Below are 24,769 nucleotides of genomic sequence, written 5' to 3'. Positions count from 1 at the left end.
AGACATTTTTCAGGGGCTGGGTGGGTGATATATGCGTGTTTTTAAAAGAACACTATTTTCAATCTGATGTATATGTCAGTCCTTGAAGGATCTTTAAACATAAATAGAATTTAGACAATGCTATGGTCCTTTTGTACTTATATTGAAGTGGGGCTTTTTTTTATGATTTTGAACATAACATTGATCCTTGTCCTTAATCAAGATTACAGGGGTCAACTTTGCTAAAACGTTTCATGGATTTGTACTAATGAACCAAAAGGCTTAGAATCTTGGTATTTGATATATATTTAACTTGGCTGGTAAATTCTTGCTTTGAAGCCTGACAAAATTTGCTAGAAGAAATTATCCTGACCCTTATGGAAGATTTGAAGTGCAAGGTTTTTTAAGGCCTTCAGATAACTTCTTCTGTTGAGCAAAAGGCTTTCTAGAATCACAATATTTGATAGATAGGTTTATGAGGTAAAAGCCAACAGAGTTTGAAAAAAGAAATGAACCAGACTATTATTTAAGGTAAAAGTTGGGGCCAAATTTGTTTAAATCTTAAAAAATCTTCTTCTGATGAACCATAGGCCTGGAGTTGTGATATTTGACTGATAGGCTTCAGGTATGAAGCCCAAAGTTTATTAAAAGATATGACATTACCTATATTCAAAGTCATAGGTGTCAAATTTCTTCAAATCTTTAAACATTAATATTTACTTTTTAAAAATTTTAAAACTCAGAAACTGTTACTAGAAGCATAAGTTATTGTGTATCTTAAAAATAAATAAATAAATAAATGGTGTTGAATTTCCAATAACAGTCTCCATCTATCAGGAGAATTAGATTTCTTCTTTCCATCCTTGTTTCCCGAATCACACAAGTCTGAATCTATTCTATACTTGAGAAAAAATGTCTGGTTACTTACATCTACAAAATTTTGTTTAGACAATGTGTCGGTATACTTTTAATGTTTATGACTGTTTGGTGTCATTTTATTTCACAAACCTGAAAATTTATTATTATTTCAAAAATTTCTTTGCCCTAGAAGCTTGCATTGGTGCCATTTGTCTTTAGTGATACACCTTGGCATATCAGCTGATTGAAACACAATTCTGACATGACTATAGAATATCCTAGTTTTAACTGCCAAGAAACTGAGTAGATGGAAGTCATATATGTCTTTGAAAGTTTTTGTTACTATTTCTGAATAATTCACATATAGCCACAGCAAGTCTGATTGGATGTTGGCAGTCACTGTAACCAGCCAGACAATTTGGTGCTTTGTTTGCCAACATAGCCAGCTTGGGTGTAAGGTATAAGGTTTGCTTATGTGCATTAATGGTCAGCTATGATCTCCACGAAGCTGTACCATGTTATGAACTCATTAATTAGTAGGTATAGCCCATGTCACACCTCCATTACATTTATCATTGTGATATCTCATGGAAGTCTTTTGTTCCCTGTTATTTGCAATTGAAATAAATAGTCTATAATATTGGCCTGTTGTGTGAAGCCTTAGTCTGCAGTCATAGATAGCAATACAATGGTAGTGTATATTGCCTCATCTGTACATATTCTGGGATATTGCCTCTACAAGAGCACATCACACACAAGAACAAGCACTACATTAGTTCCCAACCCCAGGACTAGACTAAGTCCTTATAATCCTTGTTTACAGGTCCAAAATAAATTTCATAGACTCACAAAATTTTCTTTGAAAACTACAATTTTCTCTCCATCTTTAAAAATCTTAACAAGTCATTCAGTTTGGTAAACAGGAAAAATTTATCAGACTGAGGAAACTTACCACACTGAATGTTTTTGTACTATTTCATATGCCATAAGTAAACATTAAGATTGCAAGACATATCTGCCTTGAATTTCAATTATATGGCAGCTTTTTATGGAGACATTGCCTCCTGCTGGTCCTTATAATTTACCTTCAAGCTTGTTTTTCCATCCAGAAGATATTATATGTACATTGTATTAGTAATACTATTGAACAAATATATGGTTTTATTAGCTTACCTGGCCTGAAGAACTTTACTCAAATTTGGTCTGAAGCATCATTGGAGAAAGGGGAACAAATTTTATGTAAGTAATGGGTGAAGTGAAACCAGTTTTGTGTAAATGTTTGTTTCAGCCCCCTGGGGTCAGATGATTTGGTCCCAATAGGAAAAATCCATCAGTTTCTTTAAAATTTATCTTATTCTTTAGGAATTGCATGTAATTGTCCAAATTTGGTCTGAAGCATTTGGTTGAAGGAAAATTAGTTTTGTATAAATGTTGGGTTTCAGTCCAGGTCCTATGGGCCTTTTGTTGAGATTCTCGATATTGACCAAAGAAGCAATCTGCAATGCTGTTTTGTTAATCGGCGTAAGACTTTATCTGCCAAATAGTCAGTGATGCTGACACCAGTGAAACTTCAGTGTCCAGTGATTAAACTTACCTGTTTACAAGAGTAAAGGACATTGCAAAATCATTTGTATGTTATCATGTGTTGCAAACAGAATTGTTGATAATACAAGATACTCTTTGCATTCACTACTGTTTACACTTTTCCTTTTGGTATTTAGAACTATCAGGTGTTTATCTGCATGCCTTCTTTGTGTGAATCGTAATTACAGTATTACTTCATAATCCCTAGATACTTCCATAGAAATCTTTTTCCAAGGATATCACCTTGTATAAATCACTTAGAAGGATATTATCATCATATTTACAAGTGTACGGTCATCAGTCACATGTGGCATTGCATGGCTGTACTTCCTTTATTGTAGATGAGTTTGTTAACAGTTCTGTTTCCAATAACTTTTTTTCAGATACATCATCCTGAAGTTTCATAACCAAAAGATTTTAGTTCATTTTCACAACATCGCATCACACTGTCAAGTTCTACACTAGTTTAGATTTTGGTGGTCATCAGTCAAGGTTAAAGGTCATTTGTAAATGATGACTACTTTCACAATTAAAAATTTAAATGCACAGTGCTGTAAACCAACTCTCTTTCGTGGCAACTAACTTTTGTGACTTAAGTAATATAACAAGTTGCAACAAATTACTCTCATGAAGTCTGTGTTACTGTTGTAAAAATTCAAAGTGCATGGTCTTCATTTAAACCCCATATGGAGCCCCATCACAACCCATGAATTTGGCATCAACAGGTGAGCGTACCTAAGGAAACTTCTAGGACAAGGATCATAACATCATATTGGTGCAATACCCAAAGGAATAAACAAGTGTAATTGACTTTCAAATTCATTACATGTCACATGTTTTTGTTTAGATGGCAAAAAAGTATGGAAGATAGTTAGAGCACACTTTGTTACCAGTATTACATTTGTTTTCTAGAGATGAAGTGTTTAATGTAATGACATGTAAGCTAACGTAGTATGAGATTCTTGGGCTGACTGACACCAATATTTGTTTTGAAGTGAGTTGAAGGACATTCTTCAGCCTCAAGTGCTCTATACAGATCAATATTAAATTCTGCTTTCCCTCCTTAAATGAGTTCCTTTTGCAGGCTTTAGGGCACAAACCTGATTAATTTGACATTTTTGAAAATTAATATGAGGATTCTCAATCTTTCATGGTTTTAGCTATAACATATTGATTGATTGACAAAAATGGCTGTGATTTTCACTATCTGGTACCATTAGGTGTGATGTTTGTCGTTGATTATTCCAGATATATGTCTATATAAATTTTATTTTTAGTACTTTGAGAAACTTCACAGGTTTTGCTTATATTATGCAATAGGAACTCCTTGAATTACAGGAAGAAGTTATCTATTAGTAGAATGATTCATTAATGCAGGAAAAATGAATTATAAATGAACCTAGATGTAACTGGATATTTATGAGTCTGTGACATAGAAGTAATTGATTTAATATCAGTATGAATCTCATTAAAAAATTTCACTGCTACACTGTTCTAAAACACCCGTGGTTATGATGTGAGATATTTGGTGTGTATTGTAGTACTGTCAACTTTGTTGACTGTAATTCATTGTGTAATTGGGGAATTTAGTGTGTGATGGTGGAATTTGGTATGGTGCCAGACACCTAACTGACAATGCAGCAGCAACATTGATTATAATTTATATGAAGTAGGATTTAGATAGGCTAGCAATACAATGATAATAACACCTGTTAACATTATATATACAGATGATAGGACTGAAAGATCAACCTGCTTTCCTGTAGAAGATATAGGGATATACATGTCCTATATCGACTTGCTTACCTCATGTCCCTTTGATTGCTCCTTGTCAGATAGGTTGCTCAATGTCTGATCAGTTGCTAGAGGTCCATGTCATTACCTCATATTCTTTTGGTTGTCCTATGTCAGTTTGTTTACCTGATGTTGGTTTGGTTTCAATATTTTCATTTTTTGCTCTTGTCTTTGTTGCCCCATATCCATTGTTTGCTCCAAGTCTTCATTAATTACCCTGTGTTTACTTGGTTACCTATTGAATGTTCAGTTACCCAATGTCTCCTTTGTTACCTGATATACCTGTTTTGCCGGTCCATGTCTGTTTGGTGATGTCTGTTTAGTTACCCAATGTCTCCTCTGTTACCTGATATATGCCTGTTTGGTCAGTCTATGTCTGTTTGGTGATGTCTGTTTAGTTACCCAATGTCTCCTCTGTTACCTGATATATGCCTGTTTGGTCAGTCTATGTCTGTTTGGTGATGTCTGTTTAGTTACCCAATGTCTCCTTTGTTACCTGATATACCTGTTTTGCCAGTCCATGTCTGTTTGGTGATGTCTGTTTAGTTACCCAATGTCTCCTCTGTTACCTGATATATGCCTGTTTGGTCAGTCTATGTCTGTTTGGTGATGTCTGTTTAGTTACCCAATGTCTCCTCTGTTACCTGATATATGCCTGTTTGGTCAGTCTATGTCTGTTTGGTGATGTCTGTTTAGTTACCCAATGTCTCCTTTGTTACCTGATATACCTGTTTTGCCAGTCCATGTCTGTTTGGTGATGTCTGTTTAGTTACCCAATGTCTCCTCTGTTACCTGATATATGCCTGTTTGGTCAGTCTATGTCTGTTTGGTGATGTCTGTTTAGTTACCCAATGTCTCCTCTGTTACCTGATATATGCCTGTTTGGTCAGTCTATGTCTGTTTGGTGATGTCTGTTTAGTTACCCAATGTCTCCTTTGTTACCTGATATACCTGTTTTGCCAGTCCATGTCTGTTTGGTGATGTCTGTTTAGTTACCCAATGTCTCCTCTGTTACCTGATATATGCCTGTTTGGTCAGTCTATGTCTGTTTGGTGATGTCTGTTTAGTTACCCAATGTCTCCTCTGTTACCTGATATATGCCTGTTTGGTCAGTCTATGTCTGTTTGGTGATGTCTGTTTAGTTACCCAATGTCTCCTCTGTTACCTGATATATGCCTGTTTGGTCAGTCTATGTCTGTTTGGCGATGTCTGTTTAGTTACCCAATGTCTCCTCTGTTACCTGATGTATACCTGTTTTGTCAGTCAATGTCTGTTTGGTGATGTCTGTTTAGTTACCCAATGTCTCCTCTGTTACCTGATATATCTGTTTTGTCCATGTCTGTTTGGTGGTGTCTGTTTAGTTACCCAATGTCTCCTCTGTTACCTGATATATACCTGTTTTGTCAGTCCATGTCTGTTTGGTGATGTCTGTTTAGTTGCCTGTTTAGTTCCTCTGTTATGTGATATATATCCCTTTGGTCAGCTTATGTCTGATTGTTTGACTGATGTCAGTTTGTTTGATCCATGTCTGTTCGTTAATATACTTCATGTCATGTAATTTCCCTTGTCTGTTTGGGTGTCCCATGTCTGTTTAATTGCCCAAAGTACTTGAATTTATTTTTTTACAAGAACTTAAGTAGATGTAAGATGTGTTTATTAGATAATGTGACAACATAATTGAATTTACTTGTGTCACTGACCTATTTGTCTAATATTTGTGAACAGTAAAATAAAAGAGATCCTGTGATAATAACTAGGACAAGTTAATTTGTATGGAGAATAAGACCTGATGTATGTTCCATGTTTCTGTTAAGTATGTGTTGAGTGCAATTGATCTTGTATATCTTAGCTATAATTGTGTTGATCAAGTCAAATTGATCCTGTACGCCCTATATTTGTGTGGAGTATAATTGATCCTGTACGCCCTATATTTGTGTGGAGTATAATTGATCCTGTACGCCCTATATTTGTGTGGAGTATAATTGATCCTGTACGCCCTATATTTGTGTGGAGTATAATTGATCCTGTACGCCCTATATTTGTGTGGAGTATAATTGATCCTGTGTGCCCTGTATTTTTGTGGAATATAATTGATCCTGTATGTCCTGTATTTGTGTGGAGTATAATTGATTCTGTATGCCCTATATTTGTGTGGAGTATAATTAATCCTGTGTGCCCTGTATTTGTGTGGAATATAATTGATTCTGTATGCCCTATATTTGTGTGGAGTATAATTGTGTGCCCTGTATTTGTGTGGAATATAATTGATTCTGTATGCCCTATATTTCTGTGGAGTATAATTGATTCTGTATGCCCTATATTTGTGTGGAGTATAATTGATTCTGTATGCCCTATATTTGTGTGGAGTATAATTGATCCTGTATGCCCTATATTTGTGTGGAGTATAATTGATCCTGTATGTCGTGTATTTGTGTGGAGTATAATTGATTCTGTATGTCCTATATTTCTGTGGAGTATAATTGATCCTGTATGCCCTATATTTGTGTGGAGTATAATTGATTCTGTATGCCCTATATTTGTGTGGAGTATAATTGATTCTGTATGCCCTATATTTGTGTGGAGTATAATTGATCCTGTATGCCCTATATTTGTGTGGAGTATAATTGATCCTGTATGTCGTGTATTTGTGTGGAGTATAATTGATCCTGTGTGCCCTGTATTTGTGTGGAATATAATTGATTCTGTATGCCCTATGTTTGTGTGGAGTATAATTGATTCTGTATGCCCTATATTTGTGTGGAGTATAATTGATTCTGTATGCCCTATATTTGTGTGGAGTATAATTGATCCTGTGTGCCCTGTATTTGTGTGGAGTATAATTGATCCTATATGTCGTGTATTTTTGTGTGGTATGATTAATCTTGTAGGCCCTGTATTAGTATGGAGTGTAATTATTGTGTATGTCCTATATTTGTGTGGGGTATCTTATATATCTTTTTTCTCTCTATTTTATTATGTGTCGTTAATCTGATATGTCCTGGCATCTTTTCGTGAAATATAGTATTGATTCATAGGTTTGCATTGAGTGAAAATGATGTGTATTTTTACTTCTGTGAAATGACTACAGATATTAAGTAAAGAATTAATGCAATTGTCTTATATTTATGTCAGGTATAATTGATTTTCAAGGGAAAAAATAACAGTTTTATATTATTGATTTAGTGACATATATAAAAGCCCATACTATTCAAACAAGTAAGATGTCATAACTTTCATCACAGCAAGAAAACAAATAAAGTCTTTGTTCCATAGAACTTCTGCTGAGCTCCTGTGGGAAACAAATTGCTAGAGTCAAATCTACGTCAGACATACTGTGTTGTATTCCTCACCAAACTAGGACAGTACAGAGTTGTTGTTAAATACAATGTTTAATGCTGGCAAATCAGCCAACAATAAGAAGGTCACCAACATTGTAGGACTTTAGAATCTCAGGTCCCTGGTGAAGTTTTAAAAACACCAACACAAAGGATATTGATTTCAATTAAACTTACACAAGTTTGTGAAGGTAAAATGTTTCTTAAAGATCAGACTGTAATAGCTCTACACTGGTCTGCATGTCATAGCCCTACCATCAGCAAACCTATAATTAGCATGCTTGGCATTAATTCAATGTTTGCAGATAGGGGGACTGCATCAGATAAATGAATGAATATATAGAATTAAAGAAAATGTTTGTAAATCACAACTAAGGAATGATTGGTGCCATAAGAAGCAAGTGGTTGTATGGTAAAATGGACTTGATAGGAAATGACGATTTATAAAGTACCAAACCATGTTCGTTTTGTGGATGTTCCAGTGAGTATGATATGGAATTTTGAAATTGTTTATGAGATGATATTAAACATATATCAAATATATTTTGTTGTAAACAAAAAGTTAATAGTAGAGGAATCCACCTGTCCATCCAAATTTTGATTTTAACAAGGTAGCTTGTTTAAATATCATTTAGTTTTTCATGTCGATGTTGTGGCAGTAGCTGGACTTACGCCTTCATGTCTCAGCTGTACAGTAGTTTTACTAAAATAGACCAAGGCAGGTTTTGAAACGTCATATACAGCATTTTTGACTTGACTGGGAAATTTGGTTAATGAAATATTTAAATACTAATATTATTGCCATGGTAATGATCAGACATGGCCAATCAGGTATCAAATGATTAAAGAGCTATCATTATAGATATCAAAATGATAACTTCATATGCTATCAGCTTAATATGATTAATAGGATCAGATTTCTTATGTAGAAAATTTCTGTAATGTTGTCAATATACGATTTGAGTTTTGTAGCTAATCTGTTTAATCATGAAGCTGGTTTAGAAAATACTTACATCTTAGTTTGGTGGTAATTAAGATCTTCCAACAGATTATTGGCATACCTATGGAAACTTAAACTTAGCGTGCCGGCCGTCTGTTGGCTGACTGTTTTCATACAAGGCTGAATTTATCAAAGAGCTTTTCAGAACAGGTCACAAAGACCTTGCAAAGACTTTCAATTTCACTTTCAGATATATTGATGATGTTTTGTTTTTTAAATAACCAGAAATTTATTGACCATGTCCATCATATAGACCAACCAGATTTGGAAATCAAGGACACAGCAGAATCTTTCACATCAGCCGTTATTCTTGATCTTTTCCTACAACATCACCAAACTGAATGATCAGCATGAGGCTTTCAATTTCCCAATGGTGGATTTTCCATTTCTTATTACCAACATTCCTGCATTACAAATCTGTTGTGACTATATGTTGCAGTTGAATAAATATTCCAGGACTTGTTCCCAATATATTACAATTTTCTTGCAAGATGTTGACTACTATCTGACAAATTATTTAACAAAGGGTTTCAATCAATGCAGGTTGATGAAAATTATGGGAAGGATTTTTTACAATAATAGTGATCTCATTTAGAAATATTCTATTTCTTTGTGCAATATGATGCTTATTATGGATATGTTAGATGTTTGTTAGTTTGGCTGGTGGATTTCTTGTTGATTAATGTGCTGTTATTTGGGAACATAATATTATTCATATGAATTACCAGGTGCTTAGCCTTCCGGAATACATTTTCTTATTCTCCTTGTCCCTTTTCCAGGAGTGTAAATCTCATTTTATTTATATTTCACCTTAGTTTCATGAAATTTGAGTTTCAGAAAAGATTCATTCTGTTGGTTCCATTGTCATAAATCTTGTTTGGGTTTTGGAATGAGACATTGGATTTACCAAGATTTACATGACAGGTGTCGTTGATAAAGCAGAAGACACACACTTTTCCTGAACACCTGGTCTTATTCTCCATGTACCTTTTCAGGAGTCTCTAGTTTAATGAGTTGAGTTGGAATTATGAATCTGTTAACATGTTGGTAAATTATGGTGTTTTTATATACATTGTACTCAATTATACTCACCACTGAATTTTGTGTTTCTCCCATCCTACTGTTGTATAGATATCATACACATGTGGTATACTACTTCAGCATGTTTTGATTGGCTCATAGGATGAATTTTGACCGAAAGGGTACTTCACACACTCATTGAAATCAGCATGCACAATAAGTAGTTCACAATTGGTTTGAACAGATCTCTTCATTTTTAAATCATAATTATAATGAGTTATGATATCTCCAAATATATGTGAAATTGTTAGTTTTGTATATAATTAAATCAGTGGCATTTTAATAAAGGTCATATATAATTACACTCCAAGGGACTACATAAAAAAACACATGGGTATAGAACAGGTAATGTCAACTTTGCTTTGTCATTGCTTGTTTTATTGTGGTTGAAACAGGTCACACAAACTCAAGGTTGTTATATATGGTATTTCTTTCACTATCATCAATTATTTTCCGACAGTTACAAATAGTTTATGTTAAAATTGAAGTAAAAAGCCTATAATTAATTCCTTTACTTACTTGAGTTATACGTCATGATTCTACTTTCTCTATTTTCCTTAGATTGAATCTTAAAACAGAACAAGATACAATACATAACTACCAGTGTAAAGTAATTGCATTCTGAGCACTGCAGTCTAATTTTGTTACTCATATTGAAACAACTAGATCTTTTTCTGGTCCCCAGGGATATGAAAAATGAGCTGCTGGTGAGCAGTTTTGTGATTGCTTGTCTGGGTTTCAGCAATTTTAGACAGACTTCAAATGAATTGTTGATAATGCATTGTTTGTTGTGTTGTTCTGTCTGTGAAGGATTTATGCAGAGTGGTGATCAACTTTTCATTATTTAATAAAGATGTTCAGGCAGTTTGATAAATGATGGTGATTGTTAGTGAGTTGTTTTGGTCTATGATGGTGTGTTGACATTAACACATATACTGGAATATATTGTCCAGTTTTATCTCCGCTAAACTAAGTGCCTGGTGACATCCACCTTTTTATACTGCTTTAAGTATATATCTGAATATTTACTACCAATATGTCATCAGCTCTAAATAACCCTAAATATATAAGCATGTTTGAAGAAATTTCATTTTTTATTGTTGCAGTGATGGTACTCTATTAGGGATTAATTATATATTGAGAGTCCCTATGAAATAATTGCTCATTATATCTGTATTACACAGCTTGATAGTGGAATATATATGCAAATCAAGGCATAAGTACATGTGCACTAGAAGCAGTAAGCTGTGGGGGCCAACATATAAATTCTGACTTAAAGTCAGGGTTATTTTGGAGGACAATAACATTTGTAACTCGACTGAAACAATAGATGGGCTTACTACTTGGAATAGACTGATAGCTGATGAAAAACAGTATTTTTACACCCGAAGGAAATAAAGAGCTAGAACATAGAAAGGTTCCATTCTAGCCAAGTTTTTTCTGCTGTTGGAGCCTTTCTAATTCAATACCTATCATTAGAATTTCAAAATCTTTAGGTAGTAAATAAGACAAATACTGCAAATTCATGTGGAACATTGTATACTTTAGTAACTCTATAAAAAATATGTTAATGATTGTCTAGACTTTTCTTCTGAGTATGCATCAATTGAACTTCTCACTACATGTCAAAAAGAACTGTCTGTGGTAGTCTGCCAATGCTAGCTTAAAAGGATGGTTAAAATGTAAATAAGCTTTCTAATGTTGTTGTGAGTGGGGAACGGCTGCTGGTGTATTTTGTGTGTTAATAAGACAGCTACGGTGTGGTCAGGATAGAATATATATCAGTTTATTGGAATGATGGTCACTTGGGATTGTAGGATAGAGACAGATAATGATGTTGATAATGGTGGTGGTCATGTTTCCTGAATGAAGGATGTCTAAATCAGCTATACAGGAAAACAATTTACATCTACTTATTGCTAATTATAAAACAACTAGGGATGCATCTGTCTGTTGAAGATTAAAGTAAACAAAGTTATGCCATGTTTCAATGACTGACTATACAATTTTACTGGAGGCCTGTCAGCTAGGTGATTAAAGATTTGATATATTACCAACATGCCTGCTCTAAACTTGGGACTTGTGGCTTTCATCACACTTCGTGATGATTGTTTTAAATTCTCCACTCCTTATATGTGCCTGGTGACTTTCTTGTTGGTTTTAGATCCTCCACATCATGGGCCTGGTGTCTTCCTGTAGATTTGTTCTGAGTGGTTTTAAATAACACACTTCATTGCACTAGTGTCTTTCTGTAGAATCGCCTTCATTTATCTTGTCTTTCTGTAGACTTGTTCTTCATGGTTTTAAATCCTGCACTTAATTTGGGCTTGTGTCTTTCTGCACTTCATTGGGCCTTGTGTCTTTCTGCACTTCATTGGGCCTTGTGTCTTTCTGCACTTCATTGGGCCTGGTGTCTTTCTGCACTTCATTGGGCCTTGTGTCTTTCTGCACTTCATTGGGCCTGGTGTCTTTCTGCACTTCATTGGGCCTGGTGTCTTTCTGTAGATTTGTTCTTTGTGGTTTTAAATCCTGGACTTCTTTATCGTTTTAAATCCTTCATTTCAGTTTGTCTAGTTTTGTTAGTAACAATTTGATATTATGTCACCAATACATAACTCAATCACTCCATTGATATTGAAATTTGTCTGTAGTGATTTATTGTAGAGTGTTGATTTATTGGATCATATTTGATCTAATATATATCTGATCTTACTTCTCTGCTGAATTACTCATGGATTTTTCCAGGGATATATGCCACTCCTTGTCAGTATGGCATATACTATCTGACTGTAAACCATTCAGTTTTAGTGTAAAGTTCATCCCAAACCTATGTAGAGATATGTTGAATTATAGATGAGCAAGCTGTCTGGAAGTATTTGGAATATGTTTTTGAGGACTTCAATTGACCAATCAAAACTGACCTTTTCTAATGACCAGAACTTAAGTCTTTTTTACTATATGTATAAATATTATGAACAGTACAATACAATCCCCATTGTCAGTAAAGCTTAGCCTACTGTTGTGTTTTGATGTCTCACCCATTTTAAGGACATATGTGTGGCATTGCCCATGTTTGTCTGCACTGGTGTGCCAATGTTCTCTCCTATTACGTAAGAGCATCCCATTCTGAAATTGTGTCATATCTTTAGAAATCTGGCATATGTCTGCCAACAACTATGTTTTAAATTACCTATAAATACTTAATAAAGCTTAATAAACAGAGCACTTTTGTACTGCATTTGGACATATTTGATTTTCATTTACAAACAGCCCTCACTAGATAGATAACAGTTATTATGATGTTATGTTATATTTGTTTCTTTACAGCAATAGATTTAGATAATCCTGAATTTCCATGAATGATTTCGAGAAATTAATTGAAGTTATTCTTGTTTTGCAGTTTACAGTTACGCCGGTCTCTGATGCAGAACAGGAGGAGCAGCAGCAGTCTAACTCAACCCCGTCCAGGCCCGCCCAGTTTGAAATAGCTGACAGTGATGAAAATGCCGACACCCTCACACAAAACAGCATCACCGCCCTACTATCCTCCAAATTCAGGGTAGGTAATTCATTCAAAGAAATAACCACATCACCTCCAGATTTATGGTTAATGTTTGGTCTTAACCAATTGCATTGTAGAAAACATTGGTCTTAACCATTTGCATGGTGGGAAAAAAAGTTGTGAAAGGGGAGATGAATTTTTTTAATGAAAAAGTCTTTAAAAGTTTGCCTTTAGACCCTAATTCGACAACCCTTTAAACAATAATATCAAACTGCTAATCAATTAATATTTTTCTCTATTTTTACCAGTTGATTTATGTAAACTAATCTATGTCTTAAATTGGGGTTAAAATTTGTTGGTCTCTGTCCAAAAATAGATGGTTAGCAAGAACTGGAGATCGTTACTATGCAGCTGATGGCTAAATTTGGTTTGTGTGCCAATTTGAAATTTACTTTCAATTTCTACATATTGTGTCAACATTATGATCTATTTGAACGTGTAAAACCATCAGGAATGCTGTTTCCTGTGTACAGAAAGGTCTTACAGAACTCCTGGGAATAGTTTGTAGTGTTCTGAATTGTCATACAGCCAATGCTGCAGGCGACAAAAAACGTTGCAGTGCTCATATAGTGGTCTGGCTGACACATCCTTATTGATCAGACTTTGACATTTAAGTAAATATACTTGGAATTTTCGGCCTGGTTTCTGTCTTTTGTATTCCCTGTACATTCGTACTAAGTCTTCAATGTTATTACCGTGTATCTGGTTTATCATACATCAGTAATAAATCAGATAAAAGTCACTTGAATAATGAAGTCGCATTCTGCATTTTTATTCGGAATTCACACATCATGGTTTTTGTTCGGAAACTTAATACTTTTATTGGAAGATTAATATATGTGTTATTGAAATATATCTTCTATTTTATATCTGTTTTCAGAATTTGTCTACCCTCTTTTTAAGTAGTTTAAGCATGTCCTGTAAAGCTACCAAGATATTCAATGTTCATGAATAATTCATTAATATGCAATGATCTAACTTCATTATATATATATCAGATTTATCTGTCTGAAGGCCCTGATCTAATGTGATGGCTGTGGTCAGCATATTTTTCATTACATCTGGTATGAGGGATCTATGTGTTGTACAATATGTAAATAAGTATATTTTACAGGGTTTAGGAATGGTTTCTGTAGTGTACCTAGTAGAGGGATCTACCAGTATGTTACACCAGCTTCCTGTATTTATCCAGTAAATGAGTTCTTGCATGAAAATGAGTCCACCTACATCTTATACAGCCCTGTATGGAATTTTCCTGTAAACAGCCCATCACTCTTACTTGAGTAATACGTTTTGTGCTGGGCCCTGGGCATATTGTAAGATATTACAGTGGTCTGTGCTAAGCCTTCTGTAGTGTATACAATTTGGATACCTTGAATGACCTTTACTAAACACTGTTTGTGATTCATTCCAAATTTAACACTGAGTAATAAAAATGCCTTAATTTTTAGAAATTAGCAGATCTGATGTTTTTCAGTATCGGTTTATAGAGGCATATTAGTGTTACTAATGTATCATGTGTTATCCCCACATCACTCAGGCAACTTCATTTCTTTAGGAAATTCAATAAAACAACAGCAATACCTCAGGTAAGAAAACCTGTTTCTGGGACTCTAAGGTCAAGGTCATAGTTCCTAAATATAAAAAGCTAATACTAATTTGCAGGGAGCAAGGCAAGCCCTGATCTATTATACACTGTCTTCTATGGAGGGCCTGATCTGTAATTCACTGTCTAATATGGGAGCCCTGATCTGTTATACACTGCCTGATATGGAGGCCCTGATCTGCTATACAGTTCTTTCAAGGATATTGTGAAACATTACGTGTGAATTTTAGCTTGTGGACATAATAAAGATCAGAATAATATTTATAGGTCAGTAGTGGTTGTGGAGCAAAAAAGATAGCGATAGAGTTGTCATGGAAATGTTGACTTTAAAATGAAATAAAACGCTTTCACATCAACATTTATACTCCTTCTATACAGATCATGGAATGATGTAATGTGGTGAAGAAGAGCATGATAAGGTCAATAAAGGTGAAAACAACAGTCTATAGGTCAAAAGAACACTGGCTGGATTAGAGAAATGTAGATATACTAGTACTCAGTTCATGATGAGTAGTGCAGACCTGGTGAGTCTGAAGAGGATCCCTGGGGACAGCTCAGTCAATGGTGGCCAATCTCAGCCATAATTGGAGCTGAATGCTGCCATAATAATGATCCTATTGCATGACACAACAAGCATATAATTTGTGGTGTACTATACATCTCAAAGACTGCGTGTATTGCTGGTACATAGATTGTGGAATGACGTGTAGAAAAATATTTTATTCAGCAAATCAGTATTGTGTTTAATTTACTGTAAAACTCCTACAATTTCTTATTGAAGATGTAGAACTTGAAGTCTGATGAGACTGATATAATTGTACTGCATCTAAAAACCCTCCGCCAATAAAACATGCATTAAATCTATTCTGAGTTTGTTTCAACATGAAGAATATTGATTTGATAAGATTGAGAACTATAGGATTCCATGTGTATAAAAGGTAACCTTCTGGTGTGTTCTGTAATTGGAAGTCATTTACAACAATAACATGAGTTGAGCTTGTGTAGGACTTGAATTTTAGGAATTTTACCATATTCATCCTGCAGCAAACCCAGTGTGCAAACACACAATCTCTAATCACAAAAGGAAATGGCTATAATTACAGTTTGGCTGTGATCATCACTTTCTAACCTTTTCTTTTGAACTAGTTGTCAATATAGAGATGTCTGGGCTTATTACCAGGCATGGGATTTTACCAATGATAGCCCAAGCTAGGTATTCAGTCCATTGGTACATTCATTTAAGGCCTACCCTAACTGATTAACAGGTAACTTATGATATACCCTTGCTAGGTATTTAGTCTATTGGCCCATCCTTTTAAGGCAAATTAACTAATTTACCTGTAACCAAAGATAGCCTTTGTCAGATATTCAGCTTATTGGCCCAACCATTTCAGGCCTACCCTAACTAATGTATATGTTACCATTGATGGCTCATGCTAATAGGTATTCAATCTGCTGTAGCTCCTTAATTAACTTGCTGTACACACCACAAGTTAACACTTTGCTACAGCACTGGTTTATAAATTTCATGCCTAGGGTGTCCAAAATGTTTTAAGAAAATACTGAAGTCAGTTATATTATTTTCTGTCCTTTTGACAAGTGAATGCTGTGTCAGCTCTTAATTCATTGCTGGTAGAAGTACCATGATGTTATGTTTGAGATCTGTTTTTTGGCTCTCGAACATTTGTGAGAACCAGCCTTGGGTGAACTGTCAGTACAATAAATTTATTTTCCCCTTGACTAAAGATGCTGGTATCTCACAGTAGTAGAAGATACGTATAAAATACAGTGCTCTATCTTATATATGACATTTTATTCCTTTCCTGATGCAGGTTTTATTTATTCTGTTTACCATTAGCTGGCTTTTGTGACAGTTGGAATCATTTTCTTGGTTTAAAGGCATTTTATAGTTGCTCTCAACACTTAAGACTTTTGCAATGTTCTCGTTTGAATAGTTATGTACAGCTGTTTTGTTTCTAATATGATTGACCTGTGAAAGTCTAGGGTTAAGTCATCACATTACTAGGTTACTTGGTTACTTGAGAGTTTCAGAAATAAAAGCATAATAGAATTTAATTTACTGGATATATCTCACATTGAGCCCAGGACCTGAAGTGGCTAATATATAGCCTCTTACGCAAAGTCAGAGGTGGGCTTATTACAAGCCAATAAGATGAGAGGCCAACACATTGACATCTGAATAAAAGTGATGGTTGGGATAATTCTAGATAACAAAAGCAGGGGCTTACACATAGCCTCTACCTCAAAGTCAGAGGTGGACTTGCTACAGGGCAATAAGCCTAGGAGATCAACACATTACCTCAATTAAGTAAGGACTGGGCTTATTACAGGACCTGTAAGTCTAAGAGTCAACACATTACCTCTTACTCTATTATGTCAGGGATAGGCTTATTACAGGACAATAAGCCCAAGGGTCAACCCATTATCCAACTTAATGAAGTCAAAAGTTTCATCTTAACACAGGACATTGCAGAAGGTTAACATGTAACTCTGAGTCAAGAGGGGATGGGATTATTATTAGAAGACTATGAAATAGTATTTGTAAGTAATTCTACTAAACCAGACATGGGCCTATTCCTAGATACATACATCAAGAATAGATGTTGTGTTTGTTAATTACTTTTAGCTTATCTAATTGATGCTTGTTTGTAGGAACACATCCTAAATTACTTGTCAAAAGTAATTTGAAAGTATCAGTGTTTTGTTTGATGATTTATGAACATTTTTGGTTTGCTTATAATAGATATATTGAGATGTATTCTTTTCACTACCTCTGACTTTTTTCAGGATATACAGAAGAAGTTGAAACAGTATGGTATTGAGTCACCACGTTTCAGAAAGAGGCTTGTTTCAAAATGGGAAGTAAGTCCAGGCACCATTATGACAATTAATTGTTACAGATTAATGTTCATTAATGTTTTCAATCAATTTCTGATCATGAGTTTTAATGTCTTCAATTTGCTAATTATGTGATATTCATGCCTGTTTGTAGATTTTGCTTATCTGTGTTTGACCCGATATTGACATCTGAAACATTGCCTGCAATGCTATTTCACAAACAAAACATAATATTTTATGCAAACATTGTTGGTCAGGACAACACGGTATCATGTTCTAGAAGGTTGGAGATCAACCATTAGGAGCCAGATTAAATGGTTTCCATGATCTTATCAAACAGTATCAATATAGTATCACTGTGAAAACTGCATTATCTGTGAAAGTCGTGAAAGAGAATCTTCATGTTAAATTTTATTTTTTCAATTTTGATTAAGTGTAAAATTGAGTTATTTCATCCAAATTTGAGTGGCATTTACTGTGTCTGGGAAGTTGTTGTAGTAATACAGTCAATCCACTTTCTCAGTAACGTGCCTCCCTGAGATCTGCAATTTTCAGATAAATAGAGATTGATAGTGTAATACAACACCTAATAAAATCAGAGTGCCAGAGGAGATGCCATGATTGGTGATAGCAGACGGCAACTCCTGTGACTGACACCCATAATGCATCATTGCCTGGTTATGGATGACCAACCATGGCTTCTCAGCAAATGTACAATGGAGTGTTTTCCATTCATTTTGCCTCTTTGCAGTAATGGTGTTTTGCTGGACATTATCTTGAGAAAGTGGTACTATTAAGCTGCCACTTACTACGAAATGTCTGGGAATCACATGGTAGATTACCAAATCATTTTCACATTTATTACTTTGCAATGAGAAATCTGGAAGGACTTACTGTAAATTTGCAAATTTCAATGATAATCTTAATTTTAGTGGTAATCATATTTTTTGTGTAATCTGAATTACAGTGATAATCTTAATCTAAGTGGTAACGCTATTTTATTGGTTTTTACATTAAAGATTTGGCCATTACTGGGATGCTGAAATTCATTATTGCATCTTTTTCTCGAAAATTAATATCGCATCAAAATATGTATGTTTCCAGTATATTCTTTTATTCCAGAATTATTTGTTAAAGCCCTTAAAAAGCCAATAAGGAAAGTTTGGGTCTACTTGAAATATTCTTTTCATTTATCTTAAAACATTATACATGCAAGACATCATGGAACTGGGCTATCATATAACATCAACTGATACATTGATTCATCGTAATTTTTCATAATCGATCATAGGTGCCTTAATAATTTAATATGTTTCAGCTAAAACAATTTGGTATGTTTCAGCTAAAACAAATTTCACATCTTGCATAATAAAGATGCTAATTGTCAACATGTTTCATTCTTATGCAAACCTTAGGTAAGCAAGCCAATCAAGGAGAAATTTGCAAAAATGAGATATAAGTACTACTGAAAAAGATAATGCGTTCATTTTCTATGTCCGTCATTTTATAATTGATTAAATAATTTGGAAAACCTGGCTGATAATGATTATGGGTTTTTGACTGATTTCCCATCACTAATGTTATGTTCATCCTATCATTTGTCCATCAACGTTCACCTTGCTTGCAGCATATTAGTAAAGTTAATTACAAACTTCAGGTTTGGTATTAAACTTCAGAGAGTTCTTTTCATCATGTTCTTGACTTCAAGTTTTTACAGTGTAAACATGGATTAACACAAATAATTTTGAAAATTTTCCATGGTCACATTGCTCGCAGCATTTTGGGTTTAGTACTTGACAAATTTCAGTGAAATTTTACACAGCTGTGCCTAAAATTCCTGAACAGAGTTAAATTTCAAGGTTGTGCACTTTTTCACTTAACACATAAAGGTTTGTTAAATCCGTTAAGATCTTGAGCAAAATAATGTGTATATAACACAGCAGTTCTGTCTGAATTATCAAGGTCTTCTACTACAAATGTAAGTCATCTTAATCCGTCTTTGAAATTCTGACATTAAGAAAAATCCTCCAACATCACAGATTACCTTATTAGATTCTTGCATTCATGGCTATTTTCATTTAAATAGAGAATGAAATGCCTTGTTTTGAATAAGTTTTACATCAGTGCTCATCACATATATTAATACTATAGTGCTCTCTGTAGTCTTAGGACTCACTCTCAGTGCAGCAGTGTTACTTTTTAAATACATCATCTGTCCCTTTAAGATTTCTTACAGACATTATTTCTTCAGGGACTATAATATAGTATTTAGTTTTAAGTTGCAGGCAAGCTGATTTTGCAAGCATTACAAAATGCTATTACAGTCATCAAATTAACTGATAGTTATTGAAAACTGACAAAGATAGCTCCTTTACACATGTAGTTGTCCTTTAACTATTTAAGGTCTTCTTTTATAGTACTTAGGTATGCATTCTACTTTCAAGAGTCTAGGCCATCTTTTGAAAATTATTATCCATCTCTGTCTTTTATAGAAAGTTTACAGTGGCTTCTTCAATATTTGAATCATGGCCTTACATTGGGGTCTTTATATCCTGATAGTAATAGAATTGTTATTGATGTCAGGCTGCCCAAACTGTTCCTTAATTCTTTTGGTTTTTGGAGATTTTCAAAGTGTCATATGTAACATACCATTGTGTCCTTTGCGTCTACAATCAAATTTTTTCAAGGTCCTTAGGTCAAAGGTCAAGGTCTAATTTTTATCAGGTCAAGTTCACTATTATGTTGAGACACCTAGCAGGGCCTTGCGGATGAGCTGATATTTTCTATTAAACTTTAGGTTGTTCCTTAATTATTAGTCAGATTCATACTACTGATACAATCATATAATGTGTCAATTTGCTAATCAAAGGGACTGTTAAAGCTTACAGCTAAATGTAAGTCAGATTTTTCATTCTTTTATTGCAGTTTTGAATCAGATATTGATTTATAGTTAGTATTAGAAGGCCATTGGATACATAGTACATAGACAATAACCTTTGGCACGATTCTACAATATAGATATTGTATTATTCAATCATTTATTTAAGTTTCACCTTCACTATAGATTCTGTGTGGCAGTTTAGAAGTTAACATATCCATTCTCTCTTGTTTAATGTAGAATGTCTAGAATATTAATAGTTTCACCTTGTTTTAACAATTTCCACAATACTTGATAAAAGTGTTTGTGTAAGGAACTTTTCTGAATACATACAAAGATCCTCCCAAGTGCATTAGATTTATTATGGGTTTTTCTGAGGCAATCCATTCCTATACAGAATGATATGGCGATGAACATTTGACTGTTTTATTTGGGTGTTATTTATGAAACAAAGAAATTTTCGAGTGAGCCTCTTGCTAACTGAAATGAACATAAAAATAAGTTCCATAAATCTTAGAATCTTAAAACATGATCAAAATTTTGTTGCAAATATTGCAGAAAACTTGTTTTTCAAAGTCTTTCTTGAAGTTTGCAACATGCCATCATTTATTGATGTCAGAACAGACAGCAATTACACTAACAGTGACAAGGATAACATGATGATCATATGACTGTAAGGGATATATAATATGTACGTTTAGTATGACTTTTGATGTTGTCTGTGCTATGACAATAACTTCTCTGCTGAAAGGTTGAATTGTATTGTGACACATGAATATCTAATATTATTGGTATTTGTTTGTTAGACTCTGAACTATGACACATGAATATCTAATGATTGATATATATTTGTGAGAGTTTGAACTTTGACACATGAATATCTAATGAATGGTATTTGTTTGTTAGAGTCTGAACTACGACACCTGTGAGAACTACCTTTACCTGAAGGAACGAGACAAGTATAAGTCCAAGGTAAGTACAACACTGTCTGTATAGGTAGATCTCTAACATTTCCACTGTCTGGCCTCATCACCACCAATTAAGATGATAATGCTAACTGATGGATGTCTTGAGAGAAATATGGTGTCTATTAGTTTAAAGCAGAACATGTATCGTTAATTAGAGATTTTAGACTTTGTGCTTGTTAATGTAATAACTGACAAATACTGATTTACAAATATTATAAAATGTTACCAGAATTGTAGCCATAGGAATACTTACAAGACCTGTAATCAACTAACGGATGTTGAATGGGATCTTAGTGAATGTGTTGTTGAAGAAAACATAACCATTTGCTGTTGTTATTGTTTATAGAAATCTGTGACTTTACGATGGATCAGCAAGTGGATGGTGATGTTCCTAGTGGGCATTGGTACAGCGTTGCTGGCGGCTGCCATCCATGTCATTGTGGAAAATCTTGCTCACAAGAAGTTTGAACTTGTACAAGAATGTATCCTTAAATTTATCAGTAGTGTTCATAGTATAGAATCCCACTGTCAAGCTCTACACTTTGTCAAAAATGTCTGTCAGGGTCAAAGGTCATCTTTGACCACAGATGTATCTGTTGTCCACATCTGTCAGTTTCCTTTCTTTATTTGCTGGTTTAGTCAGTCTGTTCTGAACAGATGGTTGTGTCATTCCCGTTTTCTATTTTTAGGTTCTTTCATTTGAATATGTTGTCTGTCCTTAACTTGTCTTCTCTCGTGTTGTCTGTCTCTCTTCTCTGTTTTTTCCCCGCAACAAACAAAAAAATTGGTTCATCTGATTTAATCTAAAATAGCTTGCTGGAATTTTATTCAAATTCTGCTTTCATTCATTATAAGCTGGAAGGGCTTTGTTTATATACCTTAGGAAACTCTGATTTCTTTGTATATACAAACACCACTGGCTTATATAAGATATACTAATCAAGGAGCAGAATCACATAAACCTCCGGTTTCCATAGTGATAAAAGGTGTCAGATTTGATGGCTGATTCTTAATCATTTTAGCTGTGTTCCCTTTCTGTACCGAAAGGAGGGAAGACATTTCGGCTGTGTTCCCTTTCTGTACCGAAAGGAGGGAAGACATTTTAGCTGTGTTCCCTTTCTGTACCGAAAGGAGGGAAGACATTTCGGCTGTGTTCCCTTTCTGTACCGAAAGGAGGGAAGACATTTCAGCTGTGTTCCCTTTCTGTACCGAAAGGAGGGAAGACATTTTAGCTGTGTTCCCTTTCTGTACCAAAAGGAGGGAAGACATTTCAGCCGTGTTCCCTTTCTGTACCGAAAGGAGGGAAGACATTTCAGCTGTGTTCCCTTTCTGTACCGAAAGGAGGGAAGACATTTCAGCCGCATTCCCTTTCTGTACCAAAAGGAGGGAAGACATTTCAGCCGTGTTCCCTTTCTGTACCAGAGGGAGGGAAGGCATTTCAGCTGTGTTCACTTTCTGTACCAGAGCGAGGGAAGACATTTCAGCTGTGTTCCCTTTTCTCTACCAGAGGGAGGGAAGATTTTTTAGCTGTGTCCCCTTTCTGTACCAGAGGGAAGGAAGGCGTTTTAACTGTTTTTTCCCTTTCTGTACCAGAGGGAGGGAAGATGTTTTAGCTGTGTCCCCTTTCTGTACCAGAGGGAGGGAAGATGTTTTAGCTGTGTTTCCTTTCTGTACCAGAGGCAGAAAGGACATTCTAGCTGTGTTCCCTTTCTGTACAAAAGGGAAGAAAGATGTTTTAGCTACCCCATTCTGGAACTCGAGTAAAGATATTTCATCACCCTAATGTCTAGTGTTCAAAATGTTTTGATGACCTTAACCCTTAAGATTTTGACCATTGTGCCAACCACAGCTGCCTGTATCAGCCTGTTCTAATATGGATGGCCATCAACTTAGTCGTCAGTCTGGCCGGGGCTGGCCTTGTTACATTTATGCAGGTAGGTAGCATGTATAAAAGAAAAAATTCAATGATATCACAGAAAGAGTTCAGATTCACTAGTCCTTATATAAAAAAAATCAACAGGTTAATACAATGTTTTGTTTGCTGATCTGCAAGCTATAGATAGCATTTATTTTATCGGTCCTTACTCTATCTTTGGTGTACCTTGTAAGTCATGTCACATATAGTCACCAAATGTTGTACAATGTTTTTTGTCCTTCATGGAATGGCAATCGACATATTAAACTTTATACCATCCTCCTAGATCAATTTTAGCATTGTTTAGAATTGTTTACCATTAATTTACTTACCTCTTTTACTGACATAAAAACAAAGAATTGCAAATAAATAATTGAATACTTATTAGTAAAAAAGAGTGTTTCTAGCAAAATCAGGTTTCTATTTATACAGGGAAAGATGACCCTGATTTCACTATGCACTACTTTGTCTGGGACACATCTTGGATGATTTTAATACTTTATATACAAATGCCAAATGTTTTAATGGAAGCAGTGTGTATTCCTAAATTGATATGCATTTTTGTGCAGCCAATGGCAGCAGGAAGTGGGATACCTTACATCAAGTCCTACCTGAACGGTGTGAAAATCCCAGGTCTGCTGTCCTTACGCGCTTTTGTGTCCAAAACCGTAGGAGTGGTACTCTCTATACTTGGTGGCCTTGCATGTGGGAAGGTAACTACTAACTCAGCATGAATCTACCCACTCACCTAAAGACACAGCCCTCACCAGTCCCTTACAACTTCTTACAATCATTCTCATACCCACTCATCAAAAGACACACCCTTCACCAGTCCCTTACAGCCTCTTACAGTCATTCTCATAAACACTCACCACAAGACACAGCCCTCACCATTCCCTTACAGCCTCTTACAGTCATTATCATACCCACTCACCCAGAGACACAGCCCTCACCAGTCCCTTACAATTATTCTCATACCCACTCACCAAGAGACACAGCCCTCACCAGTCCCTTACAATTATTCTCATACCCACTCATCAAGAGACACAGCCCTCACCAGTCCCTTACAGCCTCTTACAGTCATTATCATACCCACCCACCAAAAGACACAGCCCTCATTAGTCCCTTACAGCCTCTTACAATCATTTTCATACCCACTCACCAAAAGACACAGCCCTTACCAGTCCCTTACAGCCTCTTACAGTCATTATCATACCCACTCACCAAAAGACACAGCCCTTACCAGTCCCTTACAATTATTCTCATACTCACTCACCACAAGACACAGCCCTCATTAGTCCCTTACAGCCTCTTACAATCATTTTCATACCCACTCACCAAAAGACACAGC

The 24,769-nt window shown here is 35.1% G+C and overlaps 1 protein-coding gene across 1 annotated transcript in view; it reads left to right on the top strand.

Moving 5' to 3' along the window:
• Positions 1-24,769, top strand: part of LOC132554898 (H(+)/Cl(-) exchange transporter 7-like) — a 76,983-nt gene that overhangs the window by 17,403 nt on the left and 34,811 nt on the right. Inside the window, exons 2-7 of the mRNA XM_060219229.1 lie at positions 13,031-13,189; positions 17,607-17,681; positions 21,442-21,507; positions 21,850-21,985; positions 23,328-23,437; positions 23,988-24,131. Of these exons, the coding sequence (XP_060075212.1) occupies positions 13,031-13,189; positions 17,607-17,681; positions 21,442-21,507; positions 21,850-21,985; positions 23,328-23,437; positions 23,988-24,131 (690 nt within the window). The remainder of the gene's footprint in view (positions 1-13,030; positions 13,190-17,606; positions 17,682-21,441; positions 21,508-21,849; positions 21,986-23,327; positions 23,438-23,987; positions 24,132-24,769) is intronic.

The sequence above is a fragment of the Ylistrum balloti genome, unplaced genomic scaffold (genome assembly GCF_031769215.1).
Source record: "Ylistrum balloti isolate Yb309-2 unplaced genomic scaffold, AGI_CSIRO_Ybal_v1 Utg370450, whole genome shotgun sequence".
In the NCBI taxonomy this organism is placed as follows: Eukaryota; Metazoa; Mollusca; class Bivalvia; order Pectinida; family Pectinidae; genus Ylistrum; species Ylistrum balloti.
This window is presented reverse-complemented; position numbering and strand designations above follow the sequence as displayed.